Source organism: Geotrypetes seraphini, chromosome 3 (assembly GCF_902459505.1).
Source record: "Geotrypetes seraphini chromosome 3, aGeoSer1.1, whole genome shotgun sequence".
Taxonomy (NCBI): Eukaryota; Metazoa; Chordata; class Amphibia; order Gymnophiona; family Dermophiidae; genus Geotrypetes; species Geotrypetes seraphini.
In genome coordinates, this window is record NC_047086.1 from 266,987,568 (window position 1) to 267,001,282 (window position 13,715).

Below are 13,715 nucleotides of genomic sequence, written 5' to 3' on the forward strand. Positions count from 1 at the left end.
ATCTGTCCCTATCCACCCTCTCTATGCCCCTCATGATCTTGAAGGTCTCTATCATATCTCCCCTGAGCCTCCTTTTTTCCAGAGAGAAGAGCCCCAGCCTATCCAACCTCTCGGCGTATGGGCAGTGTTCCAGCCCTCTTACCAGTTTCGTTGCTCTCCTTTGGACTCTCTCAAGTACCGCCATGTCCTTCCTGAGGTACGGCGACCAATATTGAACGCAGTATTCCAGAAGCGGACGCACCATCGCTCGATACAATGGAATGATGACTTCCCGCGTCCTGGTTGTTATGCCCCTCTTTATGATGCCCAGCATCCTGTTGGCTTTTTTCGAGGCTGCTGCGCACTGTGCAGATGGCTTCAGTGATGCATCCACCAGCACACCCAAGTCTCTCTCAAGTCTGCTGTCTCCCAACAATGCCCCCCCCCCAATTTGTAGTTGAACAACGGGTTCTTTTTCCCTATATGCATGACCTTGCATTTTTCCACATTAAAGCACATTTACCATTTGTTGCCCAGTCTTCCAGCTTGTCCAGGTCCCTTTGCAGGTCCTCACCCTCCTCCCTGGACCTAACTCTACCGCACAGTTTGGTATCGTCTGCAAATTTTATAACCTCGCACTTTGCCTCCTTTTCCAGGTCATGAAAGATCAGCTTAGTCGCTTTCCTTGCCTGGCCTACCCCGAGAGTGGTCGTGAATTCTTCATCGACCTGGGATTCTCCAAACACTCTATGAATGCTGTCCTGTACCAGAAATACGACTCTGACAAGCGTGTGGTGCCCTATGCAAGCAAAGGCTTCACCGATGTAGAGAAGAAGTATTCTGACTATGAGAAAGCTCTACTGTCAACTGTTTGGGCTCTTCACCATTTTCGGAGTTACATCCAAGGAGAAAAACTCATTGTAGAGACTTGTCATCAACCCATTAGTTTCTTGAGTAGTGACAGGATCAAGACTGGTCGTGTCTCCAGTAGCCGAATAGTCTCATGGACTTTGGCTCTCCAAGGATGACCTTTACTGGTAAAGTATGCTCTGAAACATTGTAACACAGTAGCCCAAGGGATAGCAGAATTGCATGATTGTACAGAACAATATTCTCTTACAGATATACTGGAACTAGATGTTCCACCAGAAGAGGAGGAACTCCATCGTCATCATCTTTATGATGAACAGCTCTGTGCCAATATACCTCAAGTTTACGTGGACGGCTGTGTCTTCCACCAGGCCTCAGACCATGATCTGGTCGCAGGAGTAGGTGTAGTATGGAACACCGACACACCTATTGAAACCTTGAAGTATAGATTGGGTGCCAAAACCAACCAATACGCAGAGATTGTAGCAGCCTTGGTCGCTGTACAGTCTGCGGTCCAGAAGGGGATCCCAGAATTGATTATCTGTACAGATTCTGATTATGTGCGTCAGAACTTTGTATCTCACTTACCCGTGTGGAAAAAGAAGGACATGTTAAATTCCAAAGGGAAGCCTGTCCATCATGGAGACTTGATTCTAGCCTTAGATCAATTGGTATGAGACAATGACATGACCATCTATTAGAAGAAATTGAAAGATCACGCCAAGGTTAATAGTCCTTACAAGATCGGAAATGACCTTGCAGATCAACTGGCCAAAGAAGGTGCTTTGTCAGGTGAACTATGGCAATGCCCTGAAGAGTTGTTCTCGACGGTGCATGCTATTACTCGACGCCAAGCGAAACTGGTAGCTGAAACACCTGTATTGCAGTGGGGCAATGATGTCCCTTCCTTTGATCTTGTAACTGCTCAGAAGGAAGATCCTATCCTGGGAAAGTTCTATAACTTCATACAGAATCCACAGGAACATCCATTGTCTGAAGACGACCAGGAGGATGAAGACTCGGACGAGTAAGCATGGTATCGTGCAGTAGATTGTATCCCATGCATATCGAGGAATCATGTTGCAACATGCCCATGATGAACCTTGTGTTGAACATAGAGGTGAAGAAGTTACCTGTGGACACTAATGATCACTTTTGAAATAATGACATGCAGAAAAATTACATTACTAATTCATTTGTTGTATAGAACTAACGATGTAAATCTTTCTAGTGCTGCTACTGCCCATGAATATGTCACCCATTTACGTCAACCTCTACAGGGTGCATTTTCCTTTGCCCAAAAAAATCTGGAAACTGCTGCTAAAGGTAGAAAAGCCTACTATGATCATAGGACTACCACAAAGGAATACCAAATTGGCGACAAGGTATTCTATTACAATTTTGGCAAAACCAAGACCAAACAAAGTAAATTTTTGCCAAGCTGGCATGGTCCATTCCCTATAGTGGAAAAAGCTTCACCTGTGGTCTATCAAATTCGCACCAAATCAAATTCTCAAGGGGAAGATGTCCTTACATGGGTCCACATTAATCAACTGAGACCATGTCATCCCAGTAAATTTGCCCAGGATGAAACCATTGTTGTGATGAATGACATTAACCTAGCAACAGCCTAGGCTGTTCTCTCTTTTCTGTTTTTCAGATGGCGAAAAGAGTTCTGCCGATGCTGTTCCTGGTTGTCCTGCTGATTGGAGTTGTTACCAAAGTGATCGATCCTGGTCCGCAGTCCCGTGTTGTCCTTCAAGATTCTCCTGGTTTCTTGTTCTTCCCATTCCAGATCTTTCTCCAGCACATCTTCTTTCGATGTTTCTCTTTTCTATTTTGACTCTACTCTTACTGAGACTGAATTGGAAATCCTGGATGTTTTCTGTGGACATCCCATCAACTTTACCCTTGAAATGGAACAATTTCTGTTGTCTAAACCTTCCCATACTATTGAACTGAAAGTTGATAATGATAACCTTCATGTTGCGGACTATTATGTTGGTTCCTCCAATGTACATGAAGTTGTTGATACCTACAGTGTTGACCTTCTTGTCACTGTTGTTATTCTACTTTTTACCATCTTGTGGGTTCTCTTATTTGGGTTCTCTGTTTTTGCACTCTATGAGACCATCCAGATTCGACGTCTTATTCGTCATAGACCATCACCTCTGGACTTAAGAATGCATGATTACATTGCGGCTATGAATGAGTGATTTTTGCTAGCCGTATTTTTGATTTTGATTTTTCTGTCTTAACTTTTGCTTTGGCATACCTTTTGTGCCTTGCTATGTAGTTATGATTTTTTATTTTATCATATATTGCCATTTATCAGTGATTTTGTTATCATTTATTTGGCTTGGGTTACTTATACTTTAACCCTAGCCTTTATGATTATTATACATTGATTATTGATATCTTTGATTTATTGCTGATTTATATGGTATTGCTTATGTTTATGCCTTTTTAGTATCACCTTGGGTCTTGACGATCCTTTCCTATTAGTTAGGTTGAAGGTGAAATAGACTCCATTGAAGTTATTTCTCCTTCAAAGGGGGGGGACTGTAGGGGTGTTTCCTTATTTGCACCTGAAGGTTAGGCCTCTCTGACATCATTTAAGCCTGAACCATCATTTAAGCCTGAACCATTGTCTGCAAGAAATCTTTCCCGCATGAACCTTGCAAGAAGAGAGAGAAAGAACACATCTTTGCTGTTTCTGCCTGATGCATTTTGGGTATGTACCAGAATGGTATTCTAGTCAAGGATATCCATCTATTTCTTCATGCTTAGACTGTGTGATTCTTGGGGGAGTTATACTCCTATGATGTGCTTATCTTTTGAACGGCGCCTGTATCTCCCAGCCTGTATGAGACTCTACACAGAAAGGCTATTTATCTAAGTTCTGTTTCTGGATTGGTCTGAGGAAGTCATCTGACGTGATCCAAGTGAAAAGGTGCTAATTATAATTTAGTCTGTGTCGGGATGCGAGTGAATTTGCATCTTTTCACAGGTATTCTCCACGTATCTCTTTCATAATAATTAAGACCTGAAGAGTTACCTCGTGTGACTCTCTGCCTGAGAGAGAGTGAATCGGACTTTAAACAGATCTGAATTCCTTCACTTCAAGGAAACTTGTGCTGCCAATAAATTACAACTTTACCAGTGGCTGATGAACACTTGTTCCTGTAACCAAAGGATTTTCTACATCTGCTAAGCTGAGGAGAGACATTTTCCATTTCACCTAATTTTGTGCTGAGGCCTAACTGGATGGTGAGGATACAGAACTTATTATCTTATCAGCTGGGGTTAGATAAGTGCATCCATTTGTGATATAGGATAAGGCTTGGAAAGCTACTTTTGGTGATAACTGTAATAGTGCTGCAAATCAGGGATTATTATTATTATAAGGAATTGTTTAGTGTGTGTAAGAAGTAATTTTACTTAGTTATCTAACAAGTGTATTGTGATAATTATGTACTGAGTTTCATATATGTAATCAGATATTTTGTGAACAATATTTAGATATTGCTGCTGGCTTGTGAATTATATTTTTCTATTTTCATAATAAAAGTATTTCTCATTAGCCTGGGTCTTGTGTCATGTAAATAGGCAAGAAAGCTGAACCTGGCAGAGTTTATGGTTTTCTCTAGACAAAACTAACAGACACGTAACTTGTTTATGTAACTGATTAGTCTACCGTAAATCTTGCTACACATCAAATGTGTTCCAATGAGTTGGTGTCTAGGAGGTGGCAGTCATCTGATTGGGGGATTTGTTCTAGAACAGACAACACACTGTCAGGCTGTATTCCGGACTAGCTGGTCAAGGTGATTAATAAAGAAATGTCTCTTGAGGGTCATTTTCATAGCAGGGTCTCCAGAGTGTGCCAGGTCATGGCATCTTTTGACAATCGTGAGGGCCAGGTGTTGAGGAATGAATATGAAGGTACCCGCTGTGCTCACGTTTGATGTATCAGTGTGTGGGTCTGGATTGGCACTTGAATTGGCACATATTTGTATCCACCCTCCTTTCAGGACAGACTGGCCCAAAAGAGTGTGGGCCCAAGTCTGTTCCTGAGAAGTGTACTGGGGTGTAAGGGTATCCAGAAAAGGAATGATTGTGTACAGAGGAGCCGAAGGAGGGGGGCAGAGGCTGGTAGCTCGGGCTGTGCGGTCAGCAAGAGCATTGCCGTGGGAGACGAGATCAGTGACACGACGGTGGGCTCGACAGGGCATAACCGCGACATAGGAGGGCAATTTGACAGCCTCGAGGAGGTCAAGAATGAGGGGACCATGATGAATCAGGCGGCCGGAGGCTGTAACGAAACCTCGATGTTTCCAGATGGCCCTATGGGCCTGCAAGGTAAGGAAAGCATATTTGGAGTCAGTGTAGATGTTGCAAGACTGAGAGGCAGAGGGGCGCAGGGCAGAAGTGAGGGCTACAGACTCAGCTTCTTGGGCGAAGTGCCAGAGGGCAGGGGGCCCATGAGTAAAGGGGAAGTGGCAGAGACTACTGCGTAGCCAGCGATACGGGCATCAGAAGGGGTGACAGACGAACTGCCATCCGTGAAAAGAGTAAGCTCAGGCTCCCGGAATGGGATATTAGTGAGACCAGGACGGGAAGAATAAGCTAAGTCAACGGTGTCAAGGCAGTTGTGCACGACCGGCTGGGAGGAGACGGGAAGGAGAGTGGAGGGGTCAAGGAGTGAAGAGACAACAAGAGAGACCTGAGGGTTATCGCAAAGAAAGGCTTGGTATTTAAGGAGGCGCTCATTCATGAGCCACAGGGAGCCTTTATGTTCTAGAAGAGAGGTCACACAGTGTGGGACAAAGAGGTCAATATGCTGGCTGAAAGTGAGTTTGTTAGTGTACAGCAGGGGTGTCAAAGTCCCTCCTCGAGGGCTGCAATCCAGTCGGGTTTTCAGGATTTCCCCAATGAATATGCATGAGATCTATTAGCATACAATGAAAGCAGTGCATGCAAATAGATCTCGTGCATATTCATTGGGGAAATCCTGAAAACCCGACTGGATTGCGGCCCTCGAGGAGGGACTTTGACACCCCTGGTGTACAGTAAGAGATCTGAGACGGCGGCAATGGCCCAAAGGCAGGAAGGCCACCTGGCAGCACAGGAACCAATTGTTGAGAGAGATATGCGATGGGCCTACGCCAGGAGCCAAGAAACTGGGCAAGAACCCCGGCTGCGATACCGGACCCTTCATGAACATAGAGCTGGAAAGGTTTGGAGGGGTCAGGAAGGTCAAGGGCAGGAGCCCGAGTCAGAAGTTTTGTAGCCAGCGGATAGCCCTATCATGGAGTTGGGTCCAGACAAAAGGGGCTGAGTCCGCGCCCCTAGTGGAATCGCATAAGGAATGGGCAATGGCAGAGAAATCAGGAATCCAGATGCAACAGTATCCTGCGATTCCGAGGAAGGTGCGCAGAGCCTTGCGGTTATCAGGAACAGGGAGACTACAGACGGCCTGGACCCGGGTATGAGGAAGGGACCATCCAGCTGTTCAGACATCCTTTAACTCATTCACTTCCACCTCATTTCAAACTCTGGTTCCTTATATACTTAAAGCACCACTTTCGTCTCCTTCTTAAAGCACTTCCTGTCTCTCTCTTCAAATTACATGCTCTTATCTTTCCTGAAACCTAGCAGCGCCAGTCATTAACGAGCCTAGCAGGCAAAAATCCAACAGATATTTATTACCCCTCCTCCATCTTCCTATACAAATACAGCACAATAGAAATATAGCCAGTTCTAATCAATTCCCTGACTCCTGAAATGTTCAACCTACACTGTTTTTTTTTAGGATTCATCCGAATCATGCTGAGCCCTGTAAATACAAACAGCTTACATCTATTGTCTAACTTCTGATCTACAGATTAGTTCAGTTTCGTTTCCCAAACAGACAGGCACAGTTCCTAGAATCCCTCCCCGCTGTTTCAATGATGGATCAAGTCATTTACTAAAACAAGGGAAAAGAGACAGAAGAGGAATGATCAATTCCTACACTTAACCAGTTTGGTGGCCAACCCCAGACAGATAACAGCACTTTAACCCAGGACTCGATTAATCAGTTGAGCCGGTCAGAGCCACGAGTTCTACCGATCCCAAGAGGAATTCAGCTGGCTTGGCAGACAGGTCGGTTCTCAGACCAGACACAAGTGACCAATTGAGTAGCCAGTGGTCAAAAGACCTTCATAGGATAGGTTCCTGGAAGACAAAGGGATTGAGGGGTACAGATAAGAGCAGTGGAAGGTTTAGAGATAAGTGTAGAGGTAGGCAATAAAATTAGTCAGGGACCGCTGACCAGGCAATATGCCTGATGGGCCGCCGCGTGAGCGGACCGCTGGGCTGGATGGACCTCTGGTCTGCCCCGGCGGAGGCGACTACTTATGTACTTATGTACTTAAGTCCCTGTTCGGAAGCGTCAAATGAAAGGTCACTCAGACACAATAATCAGAGACTTGAAGAAAGCAACAGGGTTTATTCAGCATATATGAAACTCTGAGCACCAAGTTGGCAGCTTCAGAAGTCCCGAAACCAGGAAGTTACAGAGATATTTATTAAATTTTCTGGCTATACAACTGAATTCTAGAAAAAACTTTTCACGTGTTACTTTTCTTAACAATCATTGGTCCTAAGCTCACATTACCAGGTCACATATCTAAGCTATTCTGTCTTTCTGTTACATGTCCAGGAGGGCGGAATACAATATCGTGTATGCTGAGATAACCATAAGAAGCTAAAATGCCCAAGCTAAAACACCCAGTGCAGGCAGACTAGAACATGAGATAAGTTAGGTCTGCAGCTAAACATAATTCAGCATTTTATTAAAGAGAAAACTTAGTTCAACTCTCAGGAAAACCAGTCCCAGACTCCTTTATATGGACATAGGGGTAATGCTAGACATAGAGGGAAGATGACTAGACATGAGGAATAAGAATGCAGAAAGAAGATGCTGGACAGGGGGATTTAGAAGAGTGATACTGGTCATAGAATGGAGAGATGATGAAGGCAGGGAGATCAGCGCGGAGAAATACTAGAAAGGGACATATAGGAGACATAGAGAAGGGAGATGCTGAACATGGGGAACAATGCATACACAGAGATAGAAAATGATGATGAGCATGGAGAAAGAAGAAATGTCAAATGGTCAGGAGACCTTGGCAAGTGAGTTAAGAGAAGACAAAAGAAAACAGACCAGCGCCTGAAACCAACATGACTTGAAGAATCAAATGACGAGAAAACAAAAGAATATATCCAATTTGAAATATGTATCCTGCTAGAGTTGGTGTTAGACATAACTGAGGACTAGAAAGCTCAGGTTGCACTTCTCTAGCTTCCAGCTGGCTTGAATTTTCTATGTAGCATTCTGTAGTAATTTGACTTCAGTTTTCTCGATAGTGGAGGAGAGATATTTGTGAGGAGGAGGAGAGGGGAGACAGGGGTTTTGCTGATCCTTGCTCTGTATTATTTGTGATTTATAAAATGACAATTGTACAGAATATTGTTTCTTTTTATACTTTAATAAAATAAGTTCAATATAAAATCATAAGTATTTGCGGCTTGTGTGGATAGGATCAGATGATTTGTGGGGATGGGGCGGGGACAGCAACTGAGCTTGCAAGGACAGGGACAAATTTTTTCCCTGTGTCATTCTCTAGTCTGTACAGGCTGCCCTTAGTATATCCTGTTTTTGCCTGCTTTTCTGCCTCAGATATTTCTAGATTCCAGGCCTGGAATTCTTCTCCTGCCAGCCAGATGACTAAGCTTAAAGAAATCCTGTGTAAGTGTATTGCTCAGCCTCTGGCTCCTTTGATGTTTGTGCTTGTAGCACAGAGTAGGTTGGTTTACTATTGCTACTGTTTTAAATTCCTGTTGATAATTGTCCTACTTTTTTGTAAGTTACAGAGCAGTTCCCTATACCCCTCTTTCTTTGTATGTTATTCCAGTGGAGCTCGATTGCTTTGGGACATAACTGAAGGGGGCACTCCACTCCACTGACAATGTGGTAGGTGCTGAAAGTCTGGAAAACCTGGTTTACAGGAATGGATTCATCATCTAATGTGCGAACTCCTGAGAAGATTAACAGAAAGAAACCTAATCTCACAGTTGTACTGTGAGGGATCAAATATTTAAAACCAGCAACACTTAGTTTTATAGTGAAAATAAGCAGTTTTATAATAAATGTCCATGCACAAAACGTGCTCACATGTACACATTAATTTCTTTAGAAGTAATTGAAAAAAACTTGCTTTAAAAGTTCTGTTCTTGAGCAAGTCACATGGGACAGACTTCGCCTTCTTATGAAACATCTCCCTCGGCTGACTCGTTCATAGTTTTGCAGGAACAGCAGTACAAGTTTCTTCTGCAGCTGCATGTGTTTCCCTACCAGGCATATGTTTCTGGATTTTCATCTCATGCTCGGTGTCCTAAGTGGCAGTCCACCCCGGCAGGCATGCTGCACATGTTTTGGTCTTGTGACCGACTTCAGACCTTTTGGTCCTTTGTTGCACTGTATCTACAAACTATATTGAGTAAGCCAATTCCTCTGCGTGGATATTCTGCTTTTTTCTCAAGTTACTACATTGGGTTTGTCTAGAGGGGGTAATTTGTTGCTTTGGAAAGCCTCTTTATTGGCTAGAAAATGTATCCTTGTGCTGTGGCGTCAAGCTGAGGTGCCCACTGTTACTATGTGGAGAAATGACCTGTTTACATTATTAAAATTTGAATATTTGGATGTACATAGGGGTGGCCCTGGTCCCTGGCAGAAATTTAGGATAATCTGGGCCCCTCTTTGGGAGGGTCTGTCCCATAGAGCTAGAAGTTCTCTTTTGAACTTTTGACACTAGAATGCTGGGGTGGGGGTTTGGGACGGGTGGGTCTTTTGGTGGGGGGGGTTGGGTCTTTTATGTCTCCATGGATCAAAACAGATGTCCTTGCATTGTCAGCTGTTGTATTTCGTATTGCTGTTGGGTTTGGTGTGTGAATTTGTACTATGAAAATTTCAATTAAAAAAAGTTCTGTTCTGAGAAACATAGTAGGCATCAGCAGACAGACCTCTTTACCACCCAGTCTATCCCATTTTCTATATGTACTATTACTGCAGATCCAGCTTGATTTCTGCTTAACACTTAGCATTGTGCTTACCGCTATTCTATACACATATCAGTTGTGTTATTTATTTGCTTCTGCTTTTGCTAGTATCTGCCACTTGCCCTGTAAAGAAGCAATTTTTGTTACATATGTTCTTTCAATTTGGGCATATTTTGCATTGCAGGAAAACAAATAAGGACCAAACTCTCTCAAGCTTTTAATCACTGGTTAAATGTCCCAGAAGATAAAACACAGGTATTGTGCTGGATTTTATTTGTTTGTTTTAAGTCATTTCTATTAAAACTAGGGCTGTATATCAGTTAAAACGATTTAAACGTAAAGAATTGAAATAAATTTAGCATATACACATATTTATTAATCCTAAACATTCAACCAATAACTCTGATTCCAGTTTCCTTAAACATAATTCAGGCATGTGAAAGGCAATTCTATAAGCTTGTACATAGAGATGTACAAATTAAATGCCAAAACATGACTTTTATAAAAATATTTTTTGATAAATATATTTTTTGAACTTTTATAAATATATTTTTTTGATGTAGCTGTAAGTAAACTACATTCGGGTACACCAGGGGAATTAGAATCTAGTTTGTACTTGAGGCAATGGAAGGTTAAGTGACTTGCCCAAGAGCACAGCGACCAGCAGCAAGATTTGAACCTGGCTTTACTGGTTATCAGCCTGGTGCTCTAACCTCTAGGCTACTCAGCCACAAAGCTGCAGTTACCTTGATGCTATTTACTCAGCTGCAGTTACTTGATGCAGTTATTCAGCCTCAAAGCTGCAGTTACCTTGATGCTATTCTATAAGACAGTGCATGAGTCAAGCCTCAACAGATTTATTTTCACAGATCTAGAAGTGAGTTCCCAACTGCACTGTGCAGGAAGTTTGGGCTAGTCCATGAATTCAAGTTCTGTGAGGAGAATACTATTAGGTATGCAGATTGTACACCAGCTGATATCAGCTATTGATATAGCATATGCAGTTGTGTCTATTGTTTGGCACCATAATAGCTTCTATAATGATTTTGGTAGCACTTGGCATATGAGATTGGGGTACCTAAATTGAGGCAGCTTGATGGTGGGGTAGCTTAGTAGTTAGGGTGCCAGGCTGACAGCCAGCACAGCTATAGAATTGCCATCATAGAATACACAAATGAATGAATTATCCATTAAGCCAATTATTTAGACAAAGTAGTTGATTGACACTCTCAGGGAGCAGAGATGACCTACATTTGTCTGTAATAAATCCTACTTTTAAGAATAAATGTTCACATGGAACTGTGGTTGCTTGTACAAAGATAACTTCTTGCCAAATTTGAGAGAGCAGGGTAGTCAGTACAGCTTCTTCTCTACCAGTCTAAAATGTGAACTTCTCCACTTGAAATTGGCTCTGCTTTATAAATTTCCAGCTCACCTACAGGCCGTTCCTCATCTTCATCATTGGAGCTTGGTGGCAGGTTGAATTAGAATTTCATTTTCTTGTGTTTGTTTCTTGGAAGTGAAAGTCTTGGACTTGAAGTTTCCACAGCAAGCAATTGTTTGATGGAAAGCAAAGTATCTTCACATTCTGTATAAGTATGTCAATTTCATGAACTGCACATCCAAAGCACACTTTATGAACAAAAACTTCCCCCTTCTTCTATGAAACTGTGCTAGCAGTTTTTAGCGCGGTGAGCCTCACTGAATGGCCCATGCTGCTCCCAACGCTCATAGAGTTCTTTAAAGCTGGGTTCAATTCCAAACTCCAACCCACCTGTTAAGCACCAGTATCTGTCTTTTCCAGTGCAATAAGGATGGTATGCAGAACCAAGGGTCTTGCATCTGCTATTGCAGGAGATACTGATCACTGTTTTCAGAACCTCCTCTTTCTCCCTGCTCTCTGCTGCCCCCAATCAGTTATTTCTTCTGCAAACCAGCCTGCAGGAGCAACTATGATCTGCTTGGTTGTACTTGTTTTTAGTATATTTTTGGCAGTTTTTCCATGGGATTTTGTGTTTCTGTTCAGCTCCAGTGACTGCCTAGCCTGCGTGAGAGGAGCAGACTTCAGTCTGCAGCTGACAGGTGGATCCTGCTCAGCCAGCCTGCTTGAACTGTGGCACTCGGGGGTTTCCCCTGCTGTTTGCTTACTCCTTGACAATCTTTCCCTAAGTACAGGAAGAGTCTCGTTGGACTGGAAAAAGGCTAATGTCACTCCACTCCACAAAAAGGGATGCAGGACAGAGGCTGCAAATTACAGATCAGTGAGTCTCACATCAATAGTGAGTAAACTTATGGAAACACTAATTAAACATAAATTAGTTACGATCCTGAATGAGGAGAATCTACATGATCCCCATCAACATGGATTTACAAAGGGAAGGTCCTGCCAATCCAATCTAATCAGCTTCTTTGACTGGGTAACAAGAAAGCTGGATATGGGAGAGTTCCTGGACGTCGTGTACTTGGACTTCAGTAAAGCTTTTGATAGCGTCCCACACCGCAGATTATTGAGCAAGATGAGTTCGATGGGATTAGGAGAAACATTAACTGCATGGGTCAAAGACTGAAAAAGAGAAAAGAAAGCACTCTAACCTTCCTCTTGAAGGGTTTTTTTAGTGCTTTTCGCCTGACTTTGTGAATTTACTCTGGCAAACTTATGTTGGTGGTGCTCCAGTGCCTTCTTGGTTAGCTACAGAGTAACCACTTGTGTAGCCTCCAGCATCTGTTTCTCCACAGAGGCCCGGTTCCTGAAGATTATAATCTGGATGCTTATCCTCTCTCCCAGGGAGATGCCTTGGTCAGAAATGATGCAACACTGGGCGAAGTAGATCAGGGCAAACTATTCAAGTCTGCTGATGTGAACGATCTGCTCATTGAGTTTCTAAAGGAGCTCAAAATTTATTCTCCTCAACCTACTTCCCACTGTTCCTTGTTGAGCGGGGTCTGCTCTCAGCCTATTGCAGAAGCAATGTCCAAGCTATATCCTATGAATCGGGAGTTCAGCAAATGTTTGCTATGCATAAAACGAATTCTCTAGTGGCTCAGGTGACCCAGTACACATCCCTTCCCAATGGGGGGGTAGTACTTAAGGATCCAACATGATTGCAGGTTGGACATGTTGCTTAAGAGGCAGTTTGAGGCCTTGTCTGTGGAGGCGAGGGCTGCAGCAGCAACCTTCTATGTTGTTCGAGCGTGCCACGCTACATTGCGTGACCCAGGTGGTATACCTTCTGATCCTTCTTACCAGCTGTTGCTGGTTGGAATGTAATATGTGTGATCTACTGAGCATAGTAGGCAAGGTCTCCGCTTATTCTGTGTCTTCTTGCAGAATCTTGTGGATCAAACATTGGTCTTGGGATTCCATGTCCAAAGCCACGTTCAGCAGGCTTCCTTTCAGGGGCAACATACTGTTTGGCCAGGGGTTGGATGACCTCATAGCTAGCATTCAAAACCGTCATTCAGAGTCACTTCCAGACAACAGATCCAGGACTTTTATAGGGCAGGCCTGTCGGTCCTTTCAAAACTCACCATTTGCACCTTTTCTCCTCTGGTTCCTCATCCCAGAGTCCACGGCAGAGATTCTCAGGGAATAGAAAATCCCAGGGCAGAGGAAGTGACGTCACTCTACCGAATGGCAGGGTAATTCTTGAGCTCCGATGGGGCCTGCTAATAAGTGAGATTAAAAAACTTCCCGTGAGTGATATTTCTCCCTATTGAGGGTGATCTGGTGGTCCAAGTATATGGCAGTTGGAGAAGTTTTG

General features: G+C 43.3%; 1 protein-coding gene across 4 annotated transcripts in view; it reads left to right on the forward strand.

Annotated features, from left to right (window-relative positions):
* Positions 1–13,715, forward strand: part of GGPS1 (geranylgeranyl diphosphate synthase 1) — a 118,263-nt gene that overhangs the window by 76,073 nt on the left and 28,475 nt on the right. For all 4 annotated transcript variants that reach the window (XM_033939493.1, XM_033939495.1, XM_033939491.1 and 1 more), the window contains one exon: positions 10,139–10,209. In XM_033939493.1, the coding sequence (XP_033795384.1) occupies positions 10,139–10,209 (71 nt within the window). The remainder of the gene's footprint in view (positions 1–10,138; positions 10,210–13,715) is intronic.